The following is a 19,840-nucleotide window of genomic DNA, read 5'->3' on the forward strand; positions in this document are numbered from 1 at the left end:
TATCAACCATGCAGACTTTATAGTTTTTTTTCAAACCATGTTGCATTTCATGCATTTGTATATATGTAATTAAAACACAGCGTATATTATAGCTTGTCTGAGAAGCTATAAATATAGATCCATTTTCCATCTTAAGCTTTTAGCTACTTGATTTCTTTTTTGAACTTAGTATAATCCTTAGTGGTGGTTCTTGTATGTGTGAAATGTCTGTTATATCTTACTGTTAAATTTATACACTAGGTCTGATCAATGTGTATTTAGTTACATATGCTTTTGTTTTTTCTTCTTTTCAAACACAGGGATATTCAAACTTGTAAGTTCTCGGCAATTCTCCCTCTATTGGAAGCTGTTCAAGCAAGTGGACTCTAGTGGCCTGAAGAGTAAGTAATCATCCTTTTCTTATTTCTTTTGAGGTACTGGCAGACCCATTTTGGGAAGGACAGCTATGTTTGATACAGCAGAGAGTTTACAATGGTGTTTTTGTTGTATAGTAGGCATAAATGAGTTGGGTTTCTTTTTTTCTTCCTTTTTTTCTAATGCTGAAATTTTGCAGCTGAGGGAAAATACCTGACTGCAGGTTACAAGTATTCAAAAATATTATGATGAAAATAAATTGTGAATGTCCTTATTCTGCTAGTTTGTATATTGTAAAGCATTATAATATTTTAACTTTATTCAACAAATGGCTATTAAGTGAAGTTTAGGAATTAGACAATATATTCCAATGCTACATAATTTTTGACAGTTAAATATTTTAAATTTTGACTCTAATGTCAGCTAGGAAGAAGACTTTTATGGGATAGGAGCTCTGCTTGATATTTCCCCTACAAGATTTTACTTCCTCATTTATCTGCCATGTGCAAAATTGTGGCTACAGGTGATAATACATTAATTTGGGTGTTCTTTTATAATATCTCTTAGTACCTTGTTTGAAGTATTTAGGCATCTGAATGTGTGATGTTCCAGTTGGTTATTGTGTGACTTGTTGTGAGTCTCCTCCTTTGGAGCTCTTCCAAACCTGCCTGGATGGGACCCTTGTGTCACGTGCTCTGGGTGTCCCTGCTTGAGCAGGGAGGTTGGAGTGGATGATCTCTAGATCCAACCTCAACCAGTCTGTGATTGTTTATCATGTTTTATTTCTAGGTCTCTAAAGATGAGGTATACAGTGGGAGATAAAGCACAAGTCCAAACGGCTTAATTCTTCATTAAAGGGATGTGTTCTGTATTCATGGGTAAGGATGTTTTGCATTTGTGTTTTATGTTATATATTCTTCCCAGATATAAAGCGCTGCTTGATTACATGTCATTTTGAGACTTTTAAAATTCATCTTGAGTTAAAAAATAGTCAAAACTGGTCCTTTCAAGTAGTAAGTGAGCCAAACATGAGGCTGTGGGTCTTTATTATATGGAATTTCCATATTAAAAATTTCTGAGATGCGTTCTCATGTGTGTACTTTGTTGTTGTTGAGCTTAAGCATAGGTGTTTTCAGTAAAGAAGCTTTCCATACTCTGAAGGGCACTGTGTTTGATATCGGTAGAAGTTTGTCTTTACTTACATTGGAGATGGATTTCCTTTTCAAATACAGCATCATTTGTCATGGTGGTTGACTTAAACTCTTATAAACGACCACAACAACTGACAGATACTTATTTATTATTATATTTTCCTCCAAACCTTTAATATTTATTTACCAGAGACTTACGTGCTTCACAAGAAAGCAGGAAAAGGATTAGAAGCGAGTTTGTATATGTCTTGGAAATAAAAGAGTCAAGTGTGATGTGAGGTGTTTAGTGCAAGAAAAATGTAGGTATTTGGTCAGACTTCTGTGATCTGTGAGGGCAAGTGTGTGAGCCAATGTGCTGCAGTTGTGTGTGTGTGTATTGAGACATAAAACAATAGCCAGGAACTTCAATTTAGTTCTTAAAATTCAGAGTAATCAATTCTAAATCTTTCTTTTGTAGATCTTCAAAAGAAAATATCAGTTGTTTCTGTTATCTTAGATATTTATGATAGCATTTGTGGATTACAAGTCTGCTAGTTTGGGTAGTTTTAGTGAAAATGGCAAAGGAGAGTCTGAAATTATGCTTAGCTAGTAGAGTGAACTGAATTAAAATAATTTAAATCATTTAATTTAAAACATCAAATACTATTTTAAGTACAAAATATACAAAAACTATAAAGGCTACACAGGGCATTGAATATAAGCAGAAATAACTCTCCCTTGCGTTTTCCCTGAACTGCAGAATTATGAACAATGTATTAAAAGCCATGAAAGTATTGGGGAAAGCAAGGAGATTTTGATGGAGAGATGGATTTCTTCTTTGCTTTTTTTGCTTTAAGGAAATAAGTATAACCGTTATGTAACCATAACTTTTGTATTTTTTTTTTCTGTGTCTCCTTTAGAATGCTTTAAGATTTGCATTTCATCAGAAGCACGAATGGATGTTGGCATGCCTTGGACAAGGTGGTAACTGCTGGATGTAGTCCATTTATGTTCCCTGCGGAGGGCCCAAACTGACTCCCTTTGGGGCAGAGAGAGACAGCAGTACAGGCGTATCAAGATGACAGATCCTATGATGGATTTTTTTGATGATGCCAATCTTTTTAGCGAGACCTTAGAAGGTTTGTCAGACGATGCCTTTGTTCAACCTGGACCTGTTTCACTTGTTGATGAACTGAATTTGGGTGCAGAATTTGAACCTTTGCACATAGACTCATTGAACCATGTGCAAGATGCTCCAAACCAACAGAAGATGAGTGAGTTTGAGCAGCTGAACCAGTACGATTCACTGAAACTTCACTCGGTCAATCAGTCCTTTAGTAGCTCAGCTGACAATGTCTTATCACCACACTCTCAGTTCAATTGTTCACCGATTCACCCGCAGAACCAGTCTAATGGGATGTTTCCAGATGTGGCTGATGGTAGCCCTATGTGGGGCCACCAAACTGCCACAACTGTTTCAAATCAGAATGGGTCCCCTTTTCATCAAGGACATTCTCAGTCTATGCAGCAAAACAAAAGCTTTGTAGCACACCATGACTTTGCCTTATTTCAGGCTAATGAACCGCAGCATCAGTGCGCCTCGCTACGGTCACAGCAAAGCAGAAACAGCATTAACCCAGGGCAGGATGCTCTGAGTCAGCCAAAAGACTTCATGGAAGTTAATGTATCTACATCTCACAGAGTCAGTGTTAACCACCCGCCTTCAGTTTCTAATCCATCAGCCTCACAGCAGCCTCTGTCTGTTCAACAGTTTTCTCAAACTGCAAGTGCTTCAATACATTTTTGTGGGAATCGAGAGGGAAATTTTGATGGACAGTCCTCAGCTATTACTCCCTGTTCTGTCAATAATACCCAACAATTTTCTTCTCCTTATTCTTACTCTAATAACCACATTTCTCCTACCAGCCTTCTTCAGTCTACGACGGCTCTTTCTTCTGGCCAGCAGACACACTCTATCTCTGACTTCACTGGAAGCGATGCCTTTACATCTCAAACAGGGACCAAGCAAGATACAACTGAGCACATGTTGAATCCTAGTACACCTTTGAATTCAAATAGTTTTCAACTGCTGCATTCTGCACATCCTCAGGGCAACTTCAGTAGTTCGAAACTTTCTCCTGTGAATATTAATTTTGCAGCTTCTGCTGGTTCTGCGTCTCAGATAAGCCATTTCACTGACCCCATCGAAAGCAATGGTTTTACATCGTTGGACGACAACTTGCTTCATCAAGTGGAGACTCAAAGTGAACCATTTACAGGGCTTGACCCAGATGACCTCCTTCAGGAAGACCTGCTACCCCAGTTTGACGACTCTGCGTTTGTTCAGGATAGCACGAGCCACGTTTTGGAGCATGACCTAGAGCACCACATCACCCCGCCGCACGTAACACAGCCATCTGACATGGCTCGAGCTCAGTTCCATCCCTGGCATTCTTCAGTTTCCAACCAGCATCTCCAGGACAGAAGTCGTATAACCTTACAAGGACAGGTATGTAGTGGTTCCTTTTATTTTTGAGTGGTCTGATTTGGCCTTTTTGGTGCAAGGAATAACAGTGGTTGGTGCTTTTGCCAAACCACGGTAACTGAAGCCTTGGAGCTTTTGCTGGTATTTGGTATGCGAGTCTAACTGCTGGTTTAGGAGAAATGATGAAAAACTTGCTTTTTTCCTCCTCTTGATTTTTGACTTTTGGAGAAAAGCAGGTTTATATGACCTGAAATAATTATTTAGACAGAAAAGTGCCTGCCCTTCCAGTACTTGTATTTTCGAAGTGCAACAGAGAGAACTGATTGCTTTGTTCCCTAGATGAAAATGTAATGGCTAATTGTCTTTTGAAGTACTGATGTGTTTTTGAGAATTTTAGTAGGACTTATTTGCATATTTTAAAGAGCTGTAATATAACTTACCTGTGATGCTGATTTCCTGCAAGAATAGCACTTTTATTGTTGCTTTGGTCCTTTGCTTGGTAACATGATGCTCAAGCTCATCAACTGAAAATACAAGAGTCTCGTTGTTTGGTATTAACTATATAAAACATACAAGACACTGTGCTTCTTTCCATATTTGATTTTGTTACTTCTGGCTAAAACAAAGAATTCCCCAATTCGGGCATAACATTATCTCATCTATTGCAAGTATTAAACTCTTCACATGGAAGACAAGGTAGCATGAAAATTATCTTGCATGTGGCTTTCCTTGTGGGCATTTTAAGTGTGGCATCAGTGACTGTGTGACTTGGAAATTAATACTTAGTAGTACCCTGTTTTGGCAGTGCGTGGTAGCTTCAAGCCCAGATTTGATGTAACAGGAGTGACTGAAACGCCTCCTTCAATTAGAAGGTTTGGCAAAAGGAGCCACAACTGTGTTGTGATAAATGCATGTGTCCATCTGCCCTTGCTGGTCATATAGGTCTTCCAAAATTGTAAGGCCGCCTGTTTAATGTCTAACTATGTGAAGAGTAAAAGTAGTAATTTTTATTTTCAATTCTTGTTTTAAATTGCATTAGGAATTGTGCTTATTTGGGGGAAAGGACAGGGAATATGATTACTTTCTAATTTTCATACGTTTTGAAATAGAGGCAAATTGCATAAAATATATATAGATATGGCTATATAAAATATATTTAGTGTAATAACTGTATTCCTGAGTATACAGAACCATGTCTTGTCAAAGAGGGAAGTGTTGAAGGGGGCAGGAGCTCAATACTGACTCTGCTTTTACATAGCTTGCAAGACATGCACGATGCCTGTGAAGAGGGAAATAGAATAATGTTTTCTTTTGTTCTCAGAATAATACCCCTTCTAATTTTGTACTGTCAATGGGAACAGAAGAATCCGATATCATTGATTCTTAGTTGAGTAGATTGCTTCTCCGTTTCAGCTTATGCTGGTGGCAGCCTGGAATTTCCAGGACCTACTAGAGAACCCTTTTTTCTGTAGTCCCAGCCTGGTGGGTTATTAATAGAGCACGCACATGGTTGTGAACTTGAGAATAGCTTCGTTATTAGCTGCAACGGGGCAGTAGGTGCTGCCTGATGGGCACTGCCGCCAGCCGGGGTGCTCCCGGCAGCTCCCAGGTTCTGGGTCTCCCCCGCACATGGGAAGTGGCTCAGGAGAAGGGATCGGTGGTGGGTGCAGCTCTGCAGCACCCAGGAGCTTTCGCTGACACCCATTTTTGCACTTCAGTTCATATAGGTGTACAGTAAGGGTTCTGAGGCCTATAGAAAGTGTTCAAATTTGGGAGGCGGTTTTGGTTTGTTCCTGTGGTGTGGGAACAAGGCGACTTTGCAGCGTTTAACCTTGGTTTCACTTTTCCCCCTGGAGCTTGGAAATGAGATGAGCAGAAAACAGGTAGTTATAGAACTGCTTTGCTGCCCCCCTTTTTCTTTTTTTGGAGGGGATGTGCAAGAAAGTGTGTAGATTGGATTCTGACCACAGTTGATCGAGGTGCCTTATGCTTCTCTGAGAAAGTAACTGGTTGGGCAGTGGGAGCTGTCAGCTGCAAAAAGTGTCTCGGTGGGGGAATGACAGAGGGGAACTTGTCAGAAACCTCTTTCTACCTGCGTGTGCAATAAGGGTTACTAATGGGAAAGCATCACAGTTGGTGAAGCTGTGTTCCAGGTCTGCCTTTGTCCAGCTGCCATTCCAAGCGAGATTTCAGTTAAGCTTCTCACTTGAATTTCTTGTTTGATCATTTTGTAACATTCAAAGTTCAAGATCAATTTTTTGATCTTTCAGCAAATTTTTTGAGCTTTCAACAAATGGACGTAGTATAACTGGGGGGCAGGAAAGATAGAGGTCTTAGTGAGGTTGGTGATTTTTAGGATAGGAATTATATAGGAAGGGATTTTTATGTTATAACTTTCATATGTGTTCATACCTCTTTAATGAGGAAAAACTCTCACTGTACTAAACTATATTTTGGAGATAAAAGTATAATAAATATATATAAGAAAAAGGAAAGTATTATTGGGGAATTTGATTATTTCCCTCAGTTTTAGTTTGATAATTTGTAGACTTTTTTCCAGACAATATATCTTTTTTAACGTTATGAAGTAGTTAATTAACTGTAGCTGTTGCAAAAGGATCCGACAAGAGGGAGCTAAAGATCTTTGAAATAACTTCAGTTTAAGCAAAGTTAAATTAAGAAAGATAATAAAATAATAAAATACCTTGTATTTCATCACTTGAAATGAAGTATGCTCATGACAGTTTTATTTGTACAGCTATTCTGTCAATATAAATTGGTTTAAAAATTGGTCACTTCAATGTAATACTGCACAGCTTAAAACAGCTAGAATGCCTTATGTTGCTATTACACTTTCCATGTCTGCTGTAATTGGATTATAATTATAAATGTATTGCACCTCTTAATTCTGCATCATGCATTTTTCATCAAAGTTATTTTGATAATGAGAGCGCAAAGTGAAGTGGAAAAACAAACTAGAGATTAATGTAGCCTTACTCTTTAACTAATGAAACTCCTCTCAGCTTTTTAACTGCACTTAACTTTTTTTTCCCTGAAGCCAAATAATCTGTTTGAATTTCGTATCTGAAGAATGCAATGTCACCCATCAAATTATCGATGATTAATGGAACACAATAGAAATACAGTGCATGTGTATCATGCTTGATATTGCATTTTAGAAAGAAATGGAGGTTTGAGGGTTCTTTGCTGTTTTTATTGTTATTCTTTTAAACTGCAGAAGCTCTAATATCCCGTATCCAAGTATCTCTACTTTGATCAGATCAGGTGGGTAGATTTTGGTTTTCCAACTAGGTGAGGTGGGGTAGATTGCAAGACATGTAATTTATTTTGCTCAGTACCCCTGGAAATAGTCATCCATCCCTGGAATAGATGTGAATAAAAGCACCATAACCTAAAATTTTGCAGAGGTGGAGGCCCTGAATTAGGCCACAGGCCTTTAACCTCTCACTCCCTTACTGGCTTTTCTGCAAACATTTGTCTGCACTTTCCTTGTAAATGTGGTTATTTTTAGGAGTTGTCTGCTCTGGATTTAGGTCTCTGCGCTTAAAGCACCATTTTCCCCTCTGTTTTAGCTCTACCGGGTTAATGATTTTCTCTCTGCCACAGTGAGGCAGCAGATTGCAGTTGTCATCTCCCAGCGCCTACCAAGATTTTAACACAGAACTTGCACGAATCTAGGCAGGGATCAACAGGGGCTTCCCCTGCCCTTGTAAGGTCCGTGATGAATCAGTCCCTGCACTAACTTAGAGTAAGCATTCCCTTGTTCTTTCTTTTTCTTTTGTTGTAGTTTGACTGTTTCCTGCTTTTTCACTTTCTGTGTGTTGTGCTGAGAAGTAGCCACAGAAATGGGAAGAAGTGAAAGTCTCCAAACATGCCGAGTGGGCAGGATTACTGAGAAGGGGAGGGCGAGGGCCGAGCTGAGCAGCGCCCACCTCTCAAACAAGGGCCCTATCGAAGATGTTTTCAGTACCAAACAATTTTTATATATGTATATTTTGATTTTGTGTTTATTTTTGACTATCACCAGTGCTTTTCTTAAGAACCTCTGAACCTTGCTCTGTTGTCAAATAATTAGCTTGTCCAATTCTGAGAAAAGAGGTACTTGCTGCATTTTTACAATGATTGATATAATTTAGAAATATCGCTTTTCCAGAGATAATTGCACACTTATTAAATGACTGTAATAATTTTCCTTAAAATGTGCCAAAACAGAAACATTTTTGTAAAAAGTGATTAACAGATGGCAGGCATAGAAAAGAAGCTTTGAGCTAGATCACTTTATGGGAGTCATCTTACAGATATCATTAAGTTGACAGAATTAAGTAAAACAAGATAGTTTTAAGAAATTGATATTGCAGAAAAGGTACAATTGAGTATCTCAATATTTATAATCTGTGAACAGATGCCTGGTTAACCCTGAAGAACTGTAAAGCACTTGAGCAATGTGTGAGTGCTTATACAAAGATGTAGCCATGTAGCAGTCGCGCCTTGCATTTGCTTTGAGAGATAGCAACTGTAGATTGTGAAACTGTTTTTCAATATATGCTTAAACTAATAATTTAAGGGGAAAGAATTAATTCAGAGGAAAAAAGCTATATTGTTCCATGGTGCTCAACTGAACCGGGGGGAACTGATTTTGCTATGGAGTGATTTATTCATATATACATAAATATATGTATATAAATATAGAAACAATTTCTAGCTCAAACTGGCTTGTATGGCTGGAGAGGTAACGTTTTGTTTGCTCCATGGACTAGGAAGATCAAAAATTTGCACAATTGGTAGTAGCTTTCCGAGAAGGGTGTCTATCCTCAGGTGGTTAAAGCAGGTTAACTTGTTAGGCTAATAAATATAATGGACTTCTTAGAATGATGTGGCTGAGATTTCCTGTGTTGATCTCGGTGTGATAAATGGGGCTAGGAGTGTAGCTCTGGGCTGGGAATGGTTCTCACGTCTGGTTTTTGACAGTTGCACAGGTGATGGTAGAGATCTCTTTTCCCTGATAAACGCAGCATTCCCTGATAAATGCAGCAGTCTGGTTTGTGTGGATAGTTTCCCTTGATTTTGTGTATCCTTTGCACTTCTGAGGTTGCTTTTGCTCCCTTGTTTTACTTAGAAGGAAAACACTTGAATTTTTACTGTGGAATTGGATAATTCCCTGCCTATAAAACTTCTGCAGAAGTTAGTCCCATGTCTCCAAGTAATTTCCATGTTTTCAGCACCTGGTGTATGTGACCATATGAATTGCTACTCAGTAGCAGGTGCAGCTGCCAAAGCAACAAACAGGAACTAATTTATCCATTCAATGAGAGGCTTCTTTGGGGAGATGTTTCTAACTTGACAATTTTGTTTCAGCTTGTAAGTTGTAAGGAAAGTGCAAGTTGCTCTCAGTTACAGACCCCAGTATTTGGGTCTTGAGCTTCAGGTTGTTTCTGTTGCTATAGTTTGAAACAATTCTAAACAAAGTTTCTGAAACTTTTGTTTTCAAAATAATGGACTATGTAAATTACTGAATTGCACTCATGTAGTAAGAAAGGACCTGGGCAGTATTTTAAGCAACCTTTCTAGAGAAGCCCTGCTGTCCTGCTTTGCATGACTTGTAACACACTGTGGTCACAGTACCCATTTTTATCCTTTAAAAGCTTAAGAAATATTTTTAGAAATTCTAGTGTATTTAATTTTAACTGAATTCTGCTTGTGGCTGTTAGCGAGGCCCGGTTGTTGCCAGCTTTCTGGGGAAATTTTGTTAAAACATGGAAGTAGCAGGAATGCTGAAGACTGGCACACGAGTCTTTCTGAGTGTTCTTTGCTTAGTTATTAAGATAGTTCAGTATCAGTGTTTCCTTATTGAAAAGAAATCAAAACAAGTTTTCTACCTGCCTTTTTCTTTCACAGTACCTAATATTCCTGCTCTTCACAAGCAGTGCAAACATGTAGTATTTTAAAGAAGGTACTGGTATTAACATATAATCATTCTGGGTTTGCCCAACTGAGTCTAAGTTGCAGGATATTGTCCTGGGATCTTTCATGTTCTGCCTGAACCAAATCACTTATATTTTAAGTGTATATCAGAATAATCACCCGGAATCTCTTGCACTGAGCTGTCAAAGCGCTTTGTGGAGGAAATTCTACCTCTTTCTCTTGTCTGCAGGGGTTCCCGGCCCTAGCCCAGCTTTCCTGGCTGCAGGACAAGGCAGGAGCGAGATGAGACACAATGTGGGCAAGTTGGTGCCCGCTCTGCCTCCTCGGCGACTGCTGGCCCACAGCCTCCATCCCTGCGGCACCATAAGGGCCCCTGTTTGGGCACAAAACGAGCACAGGAGGCAAAAAACGGGGGGTTGCAGCCCCTTGCAGCAATCTGTTGACTCCAGAGGCGGTTTGGGCCAAAAAGGAGAGGTTTGGGAGGGGAGAGTGTGAGCAAGTAGTGACTTCACAGTAAACTGCGTAAGGATGAAAAGGGTTTTGTCTTTAATTATAGAAATACTTAGCAGTGTTTTGACAAGAACTGAAAGCAAGTTAGGTCAAGAACTTGGCTTTAAGGTCTCAGCGCTTCTAACAGGAGACTTCTGCCTTGCAAGGGTATGAGGTCTCTCTGCATCCTGAAGCCGACTTGGCTGTTGGTGTTAAGGGCAAGAAAATGTTTCCCATGTTTATGGCTTTTCTTTTTTTGATGTTATTTGTTGAGAATGGGTCGTCTCTAGGCACTCCTTCTGCTTGGTGGTGAGAAACATGTGAGAATTAGTCTCTTCATGCTGGAGAAGTGGTGGCTGTTCAGAGCGGGAGCGGGCAGGTAGAGACTTGGGAAAATGGAATGAGGAAGGCTCTTTGCTGCTTTAATTTGGAGCTGTTGGCAGTTTTGTTCTGCTCTCGCTGCCTAATCTTTGGTGATTTGCACTGAAATCAGCATTTTTAAGGGGCTTTTCCTCCTCTGTAATAAATCATTGTTCCTGCCTAAAAATAAGCACAGTTACTTGATATAAATTTACTCAAAAAGAAAGCAGTAGCTGAAACTTGAGTCCTTCTAAAGTAATATGGAAATTTACCAAAGACTATAAATTTGAATAGTGCCTGTGCTATTTAAATTGTTGGGTACGTAGTGAAGAGGTTGGAAAAAGCTATTTCAGCAGATTCAGCATCATGCTCTTCGCTTTGCGTGGCATGTAGAAGTCATTCAAGTATTCTTTTTCCTTTAAAAAAAACTGTTTTAAAAGTCAGATTTTCAGCTGTTTTTTACAATCTAAAGCTTTGTGCAGCTTCTAAAATAAGACCTTTATTCAGACTCTTCTAACTGTATCTACTGCACTGAAAAGAATTTCCTGAATTCTGATATGTCCCAGTGAGGTCAAACATGAAATTACAGTTGCAGGTGTAAAAGCTGAACTCTCACTATTATTATTATTATTAATTTTTCTTGAACAAAGGACCGTCTTGTAATGTGTTTAGAAAGCCTAAAATTGAGTATTGCTCTGTGTTGTTTGTGCTGCTTGGGCATGTTTGCCTCGGTAACTTGTGTGCTCAGCAGTTAGGATATTAAGTCCCTAGCCCGCTCCTCTTAGTGTGTGTATATGTTATATGAAACTAGCAGCAAGAATTCTAGGGTTTAGTGTCAATTTACTTGAGCTGTTAGGAAAATGACCATATATTTCAAAAAGACAAGTTGCTGGTGACAGGGGAAGCTTTGAATGGTCAGTCTGTTCTGGGTGCAGCTCTTACTCCACGGGCAGCTCGGGCTTCATTTCCAGTGTCACCCCTGCAGTTTTGGGACATGGTGGGGGGGAATGTTACAGCTGAATTTATGATTCTTGGCGCTCGGATTCCAGCACACTACTGCTCTGCTGGTTTTTCCAAGCAAATAGAGGCTTGGATTTGATTTGACCGTTTGTTTTGCTTTTGATCATTCTGTAAGGAAGTGCTAAGGCTTGCTTCCCGTGGACTCAGGGGCCTTCAAGTAAGTTGTTATTGCAGATCCTATTCCTTTCCACACTGGCAGTTTCTGAAAGAATCTCTCCCATTTGGGATTAACGCCTTTGTTTCAGTAAAAAAGAACTTTACTTTTCAGAATTTTTACTTAGACCAGCATAAAGAGAGAGTTGTTCCTGGGCTTGAACCTGTGAATTGACTTACTGATTGCAGACAATTAAAACAGACACATCTCCTTTTTATTCAAGAGGGGAACCTTCGAATATTTCAAAAGTAAGTTTAAAAATTGTCTGAAATGAGTGATTAGAAACATCTACTGTTATCATCTTGGTCGCCTTTGATTTTGCTTTTAATTATGCAGAGGAATTTGAAACAGGCTTAGCTAATTGTAGTGGAGGTGCAATAATTGGAATCTTAATGTATTGTCGTACATTTTAAGGTATCTTAGATTAAACTTGTTGAAAGAGGGAGCTGTGCTAAAAGCTTGCTTTCTGGAAATAGGGAATTTTCTCACACTTTCAAAACAGCGTCATGTAAAGGAACTTTTCAGTAGTAACTTAATGACTTGGCAGTATATTGCACTTAGATAAATTAGTACTTGAGGAGAGGGAGCAGAGTTTAAATACTGTCACAAATGAGCAGTTTCTTTCCTTTTTCCTCCAAGCACTCATTTGGCCGTTTGCTAATCTGCAAAATGCAGCACTTCAGTCTTGTCAGTAGTGCACATTGAAGAGGCTCAATTGCACAAGCAGCAAGGCAAGGAAATGAAAGGCCAGGTTAGACTCTATTGAGAATGAATTTAAAAGCAGAAGAACAAAATAGGAGATGTAAAATACACTGGTGTTTTAGCCACTGGGCCAAAACACCTTCTGAAGAAGTACAGGCCATGGGATATAGCGGGACGTGGCTGAGATGGGTCTCTCTGGGTTGACTGAAATCCATCGAGGGGCTGGGAAGGACGAGGAGCTGCCAAGCTTGAGGCGCCAACCTGAATTAGGGGATTGCAGAGCCCGGCAGGCGGGCTAAAAAATGAGCAGCTGTCACTTGTAGTTCAGTGTACATGCATAATGGTAACCTGAGAGCTGACAACAATCCAGCTGAATATTTTAAAGCTAATTGTTCCTTGTAGGTCTTTAGTCAAAGAATTTATGATTCTCAAAGCCTGTTTTAGTCGAATGGGGTGAAAGCGTGTCCTGTGCTGGGAGGGATCGTGGATCTGTTGGCTGTGGCCATGGGACGTTGGCTCTTCTTTCGTTGGTTCTGGATCAAGCAGCTTGGGAAAGAGAGCCCTCAGGGGAAAGGATTTATGATGTGTTTCCTTGGGACAGCCGCTGAGTTTTGAGCAAGTTGCAGTGAACAAACTGTTATTCTCCATATCATGTAATGCTTGCTAAGCAGTTCTTGAGTTTGTAGGAGAGATGCTGCACGAGGATGTGTGTCCAGCAGCAAAGCACCCAGCGGGGCGGGGGAAGAAGAACTACTCCTTCATGTTACTCTTTTGAACTTCAGAACATTGTGTGACCTTCCCTGCCACGGGTTTGGGTTGGTGCAAGCAAGTTTTAATAATTGAGGAGCATTAAAGAAGAAAATCAATGCAGTGCTAGCAACAGGCTTGATGATCATGCTGAGTACCTGCTGGAAATGCTTTTTCTTAGCACCGAGTTCACTTGATGATAGAGTAACCAACCTGAGGTGAACAGCACTTGTATCCGTCTGCAATAGCGGCTCATGCGCCAGCTGATCGTTGATGCATTTTGAAATTAGGTGCGTTTCCCTGCAGATGCCTTTCTGGAAACTTCGTGGTGTAAAAAATCCCAGATACTCGGACTATGAAACTAAGTGAATTCCTTTTCCTGCTGAAGCCTCTAGCAAACACCCCAAAGCTATTTTCAGTTATAGATGCAATGGGATTATTAGAACATACTCATACCCAGGTCTTCATTTTTACCCTAGCAATTCCAGCAATATAAAAATGCTGTGAAGAGCTCCCACTCCCGTCAGCTCATTCCAGTGCTCGGATGTGTCATAGCTTTGCTGGTGTTGATGCTGCTGTTAGTTGGAATACACAGTTCTAGGGAACCACTGAGCTTCAGCTGATCTGGGCAAAAAAATAACTCCCATTTCTGGGAATTATCACCTGGGAGACTCTAGGTATATATTAAAATAGTGACCAGGGTAATAGTGGGACTTGAGTTAGAATTGCCTCAAAAAGTGACTTGTAATAGAGACATACATGTAAGCTCTGTGATAAATAGAGATTGTAAATATCTTGGGATGTGGGCCTTGTTTTAAGTCCTCAGAAAAGTTGGACCATGTAGCAGTTGAAAAGCTCTTTTTCGGAGCAGTGTTTGTCATATTCTGCCACTGCATATTCTGGCTTATGCATTGGAAGCTGTATGGTTGCATTCTGCAAGTCAACATCAAAACTGGAGTTAAAGTTGAGCGGTATTGTGTTAATCCATTCGATGTGTCCTGTTTTTAGCATCAGAATTGCAGTGAAAACCTAAAATAGTACTTTTGGAAGAATGATTTAAACACAGAAAGACTGCCATTGGAAACGGTGGCATTTATTGTATTTAGAAATCGGCCATGGGCTCTTTCAGCACGTACAACAACACACATTTTAATGCAGTTTGCTGCAAATAGAAAACACTGTCGATGTGGCTGTAACATGAGGAGTGGAGAAGAGGTGATGGCTCTTTGGGGAGCGCGAGCTCTGCGCTTGATCTTTACTGTTCCGACAAGGAACAGGGCGCTCTGGGAAGACAGATGGAGAGCAATGAAGTGGCTCCTGGTACCGGTGTAGGCATTTTTCTGCCTTCCTAATTCATATCAGTAACTACCATGGCTGCTTTAAAAGAAAAAAAAAGAGGGGAGGGGAAAAAAAAAGAAAAGCAGCTTCTAGCAGGAGAATTAGAATAACTTGCTCACGTTAACCTTATATTTGCTGTATTTTGTTGGTATGTTTTCATGGTAGCTGATGCTGATGAATGGGAACAATGTAGCACAATCTCTTCTAACAGAATATATATATATGTATTTTTTTTACATATGCTTGAATTTCTCTTGGTAGTATTCTTGTGATTTTAGTGTGTTTTTTTGTTTGGGCCAGAGTTTAGAAAGGAAAATGAATTAAATTGTGACTTACTGGTTGGGGTGTGTATGTGAGAGAAGGCAGAAAAAACAGCCTCACTTCAGCCAAGCCCATGTAGGGATTTCCAGTTGTTTGCTTCCATTTTGGAGGTGGTCTTAGTGTCATCTTATCAAAGTTGTAAGAGGAAATGAGATATCTTTATCATAATACTGCTTGAAGGGAGAATGTGAGTTTGACTAAAATTTTCCTTCTTTCTAGATTTGGAGAGACAGTCTAAAAAGATAGGTTATAGTAAGTTTATTCAAAGTAAGAATGAAATACATCATGAAATTCAGTAATAATTATTTAAGCATCCTTAACTGCACTTTAAATTTGTGTAATTATATTTATATAAATTTGTATAAATATACTTACATTCAATGTCTGTTCAAGGTGTCCTCTTACTCTGCATTCTAAATGTAAAGCAAAAAAAATGTACTGAATTTCATCTCGGAAGGGAATGCAGGGTTTGTTGTGGAACAGAGATGGCAATGTAAATCTGTAGGGGTAACCGCATTGGTGTTGCTGGGTGCACTGGAAGTTATGGGATACACCAGTCCAAATAGTCACCGCTGCCTGTTCTGCAGGTGACAAATGGCCCCGAGGAGGTTTCCCCGGGGCAGGAGGCTCCTTGGTACCCAGTGCCGGTTGCCAGATGTGACTGCCAGATGTGGCAGCCGGAGAGAAGGGGGTGCCTGGGCACCCCAAATGGAGCCCCAGGGCTCCGGCACTGGCTGGGGGAGCAAGCGGGGTGGAGCTTCAATTGCTTCCATTTCCTGGCGATTGAACCTGCTCCCTGTTTCCACTGGGAACTTTTCCCGTTTACGGTGAGAGAAACTCACAGTTCTTGTGCAACTGTCACCTTCATAAAAGAATCCAGCTATATTTGACCACACAAAAAAATGTTCTTTCAGTCAAAAGCTTTCAAATGGCAACTTCAGTGTGCTGGAGATGCTCTAATAGCAGATGTTCTCTGGGGTCTGGTTACATTGGTTTGATTTCCTTGTAGCTCTTGATGTGGTAAATCAGAACCCAACAGCAGTAAAAAAAAGTAATATATTAGCTGTAGAAGTGGTGAAATCACTGTCTAAGGGGGTTTTATATATTAGTGAGTTTGGTGGCTTTCAGAAGCATGAAAAAGCAGAGGAACCATGACCAGTTTAAGGTTGCTGCTCTTTGCAGTAATGTTCATTTCTAATTGATCTTAAACTTCAGTCATAAACTTAGGGTTAAATGTGTTGTAAGGTTTGGATAACAGTAACCAAATTTACATTGCAAAAACAGATAGTAAAACGCTGCTTAGTCACACTGCAGTAGTAATCAGCTCTTCATTTGTCAACATTGCAGGTAACAAATACGAGAGGGGGAAAAAATTAGAATTTCCCTCCCACCCCGTATCGATTTTTTTAAGGTTATGGGTAGCACTTTTGGATTAGTCCTCAGGTAAATATATATGTCTTAGGCTTTTGTATACCTGAAATGTTGAGGAAGTCATTCATTAGCTATGATAACGGGAAGCAAGGAAAAGAGTGAAGAGTATTATCAACATAATGAAAGAGTAATAACTTGAAATGCTTCGCAGCCTCCCTTGATAGTTCCACTTGTGTACCAAACAAGAAAAGAAGGAGGGTAGAACCTTGTGGATCTTAATTTGGAGGTGCTCGGCTTTGAGGAGCAATCCCAACAGGTTGGGACACGGGTGAACAAGAAATAAATCAGTGCAGTTGGTGTCAGGATTTCTTGATTTGCCAACGGACCTGGTGGACTGAAAAGACTTTGTTACCTCTGGGTGCCCTGTGCTTAGTAGCTGCTTCTTCCCACAGGATGTGTCTGATCTACCACAAGGGGTGAAGGAATGGTTCAAGTCATTGGCAGTGTAAACATTTTAGCTTTCTATTTTTACAGTAGTTTCTGGTGGTACCTACTGTTTGGGTGAAGAGATCCACAAATGAAAATCGATCTTTTTGTTAAAGATTAAGATGCATTTTACATGATTACAAGTGACTAAAATATCAAGGGAAGCCTTTACCAGTGCTCAGAGTGTGTCTAGAGCGTATGTAGCTCAGGAGAGATTTAATTCTAAAATTGTATGCACATAGAAAATTGAAAGTAATAGAGCATTGACTTGAATGGCTACGCTGTAAGAAATGTGTTCTGTGGTACAAGTAATGTTCTGTTCTTGGAACAGATAGGGCAACTTTATCTTCCTAGAACATAGAAGGTTTTGCTATGAATATTCAGGTGATTTTCTGGGGCTTCCTAGGTAGTCGCATGCAGTGGTTTTGAAGGAGGTATTAGAGGTTATGGAACAAATTGGAAGTAGCTGGACACCTTCAAGGGGGGGGAAAGCAATGTCTGTATGAGTTAAAGACAATGATTTATCTTTGCCTTAAGAGGTATTGTAGTGCCCACGAGTCTTCAATCCTAAACTTCCCATTAATGAAGTGCTGGGGAAACGGCACGGTTGTATGAAAAACCTGCTTACCAGAGCACTCCTGACTATTGAAGAGACTGCTCTCCTCATTCCCTCTGGATATTGCCTGATAACGTGGAGTAGTACATGAGCATGAGTTTTTCATGAACAAAGATGTCGTTCAGAATTGTCCAGTGTCTCTCCTGCAAGTGTCTCAAGTGCTGCTGGAGGGGAGTTACTGTGCTGTGCGTCATGGCAGAGGTAGAGATGTCAACAGCTTTTGTCCTACTCTGTCCACCCTTAGTATTTCTTTTAGGGCTAATTCTTCCCTGTGAACAGCCCGGTTGCCTCTACCTGATGCTGTTAAAGGCTTTTGCAGCATGAGATTGACACAAGACTTGCCAGTCTCCCTGGACCCGGTGAGCAGCGGGGTCGCTCACTGGAGTCCCCTCCGCTGCTGCTTGGAGGAGCTGTTGGCAGCACAGACACCCTGCAGCCCTCGGTGCAGCTCCAGCAGACATCACGGCATTGACTTATGTTCACTATGTGTATCATTACCTTTGGAACCATGAAAACAGAACTGTATTTTTCATCCTTTTAAATCTGTGGCTGCCTTCAGGTTTTCCCTTCCGCCTTCTATGTATTTATCAGTTAAGGCAATGGCAGTAGGTGGAGTAGCTTTGTAGGCCACTGGCAAAAGAGCGTCCTCCTTTAGGATGTTTGCGTGTTACCCTTAATGAGAGAGAGGGCTATATTTGGCTTAGCAAAGGCTTTGGCCTCTCTGTTGAAGATGCTATGCAGGTATTGGCCTATATTGGCCAGTATCAAGGTGTTTCTGGTTCTTTCAATCCCAAAACACTGGTTCTTCTTATCAGATTGAGTTTCACAGTCATCACAAGATTGTGGTGACTTTCCTAGTGCAGGTTTCTTTAAAGCTTGAGTTTAGCATCACTGATTGGTGCCTTTCTATATTTTCCTATTTGACATTTCTGTCTAGTTAGAAATATCACAGCAAAACAAAACACTGTCCTTTGTTTCCTACCGTAGTTTACTGTTTGGGAAGGGCAAGAGACATGCTATAAACAGAAGAGAATATAGAGCCAGAAGCAGAGGGTCAGGCCTCAGGAATGCTAACATCCATGTTGCCTGGTCCAATAGACTCCCGGTTCTGGAGTAATGAAGTTATTCGGGAATGATTGCATTTGAGAGGCAGATTTGAGCTGTGAGGAAATGTATAAGAGGAAACCATGTGTTCAAGTAACTGCCTCCAGAAAGACTATTTAAAAGATTTACCGAAGCTGCTGCTGTTTCTGGTATTGCATTATGCATGTTTTTTTCCTGTTTCCTATCTGTGGGATGTCTAGGAAAGTGCAAATTTCTTATAAAGATTCTCTAACATTATTAGCTTGGGTAGCCTTTTGTTTAGAGCTAAAACTACAGAGAATGAAATAGGATTTTTTTTAATCTCAAAATATTTCTTTAAGCATTTTTCATCAACTTAGGAAGCAATTCTCATAAGAGAAATCACTGCAATTTCTTTTACAGATTTTAGTTATCATGTGAAAGTGGATTGAGAAAAAACTTTTCAGAAACCTGATAACCTTTTAGATTTGCTTTGATATGTTAACAGTGTGGTTTTTAAATTGTCAGCCCTTTTAAAAGAACATTCAAAATGGTCTCAGAATGAACAAGCGCTTCCACCATAGGCACTTTTCATTCAGCTGAGGAGGTTTGCAGGCCTTGGGGAGAGGGAAGGAATAAAATCTGCATTAGGGAATTCTTCTGTTTTCCACAGGAGTTGGGTTGCCCGCTGCTGAGCGCTGTCTCTGCTTCCTAGTCCTAGTTTGAGCGTGAAAAAGTGAAGGGCATCTTGGGGAGCAAAATATCCTTGAAGCCCCAGACGCAGGGCTGTGCGTCCCTGTCCTGCCTTGGTTTAGATGTGAAGCTGTGGGGAAGGCGAACGCTCAGAAACGCTGGGTTCCCACGGCCCTTGAGCCAAGCGAGCGGCATTCCTGGTGCTGCTGCAGGAGGTGGAAAAGGAAGAGTTAACCGCGGTCCCCCACGCAGGGCAGAGCAGCCCGTTGGGGGTTAAACTGCAGAGTCTAATGGAATAATAACTGGTAGCACCATCTGCTGGCCTACTTCCGCAGAAGGAGTCAGTATTTTTAACGACATCTCTAATATTCATGCTGATGCATTTTGATGCTTTGTGCATTCATTTCTTTCTGCGCTTTGTTGGAATCCGGCGCGCGGCCCTCGCCGAAAGCGGCCGCTCGGCGGGAGGCGGCCGGGCTGCGCGGGCCGCGCGAGCGGCTCCGTCGCCGGCTCCGTCCTCGTCGCCGGAGGAAGATGTGGCTCAATCGCGGCGCGCCGCTGCGGAGGGT

General features: G+C 40.6%; 1 protein-coding gene across 1 annotated transcript in view; it reads left to right on the forward strand.

The window, feature by feature from the left end:
- Window positions 1–308: 308 nt before the first annotated feature.
- Window positions 309–19,840, forward strand: part of CHD9 (chromodomain helicase DNA binding protein 9) — a 61,191-nt gene continuing 41,659 nt past the window's right edge. The window contains exons 1-3 of the mRNA XM_026036574.1: window positions 309–380; window positions 1,144–1,232; window positions 2,405–3,993. Coding sequence (XP_025892359.1) covers window positions 2,563–3,993 — 1,431 coding nt within the window. The 5' untranslated portion in view covers window positions 309–380; window positions 1,144–1,232; window positions 2,405–2,562. The remainder of the gene's footprint in view (window positions 381–1,143; window positions 1,233–2,404; window positions 3,994–19,840) is intronic.

Source organism: Nothoprocta perdicaria, unplaced genomic scaffold, assembly GCF_003342845.1.
Source record: "Nothoprocta perdicaria isolate Ctin4 unplaced genomic scaffold, notPer1 scaffold_18, whole genome shotgun sequence".
Lineage (NCBI taxonomy): Eukaryota > Metazoa > Chordata > Aves > Tinamiformes > Tinamidae > Nothoprocta > Nothoprocta perdicaria.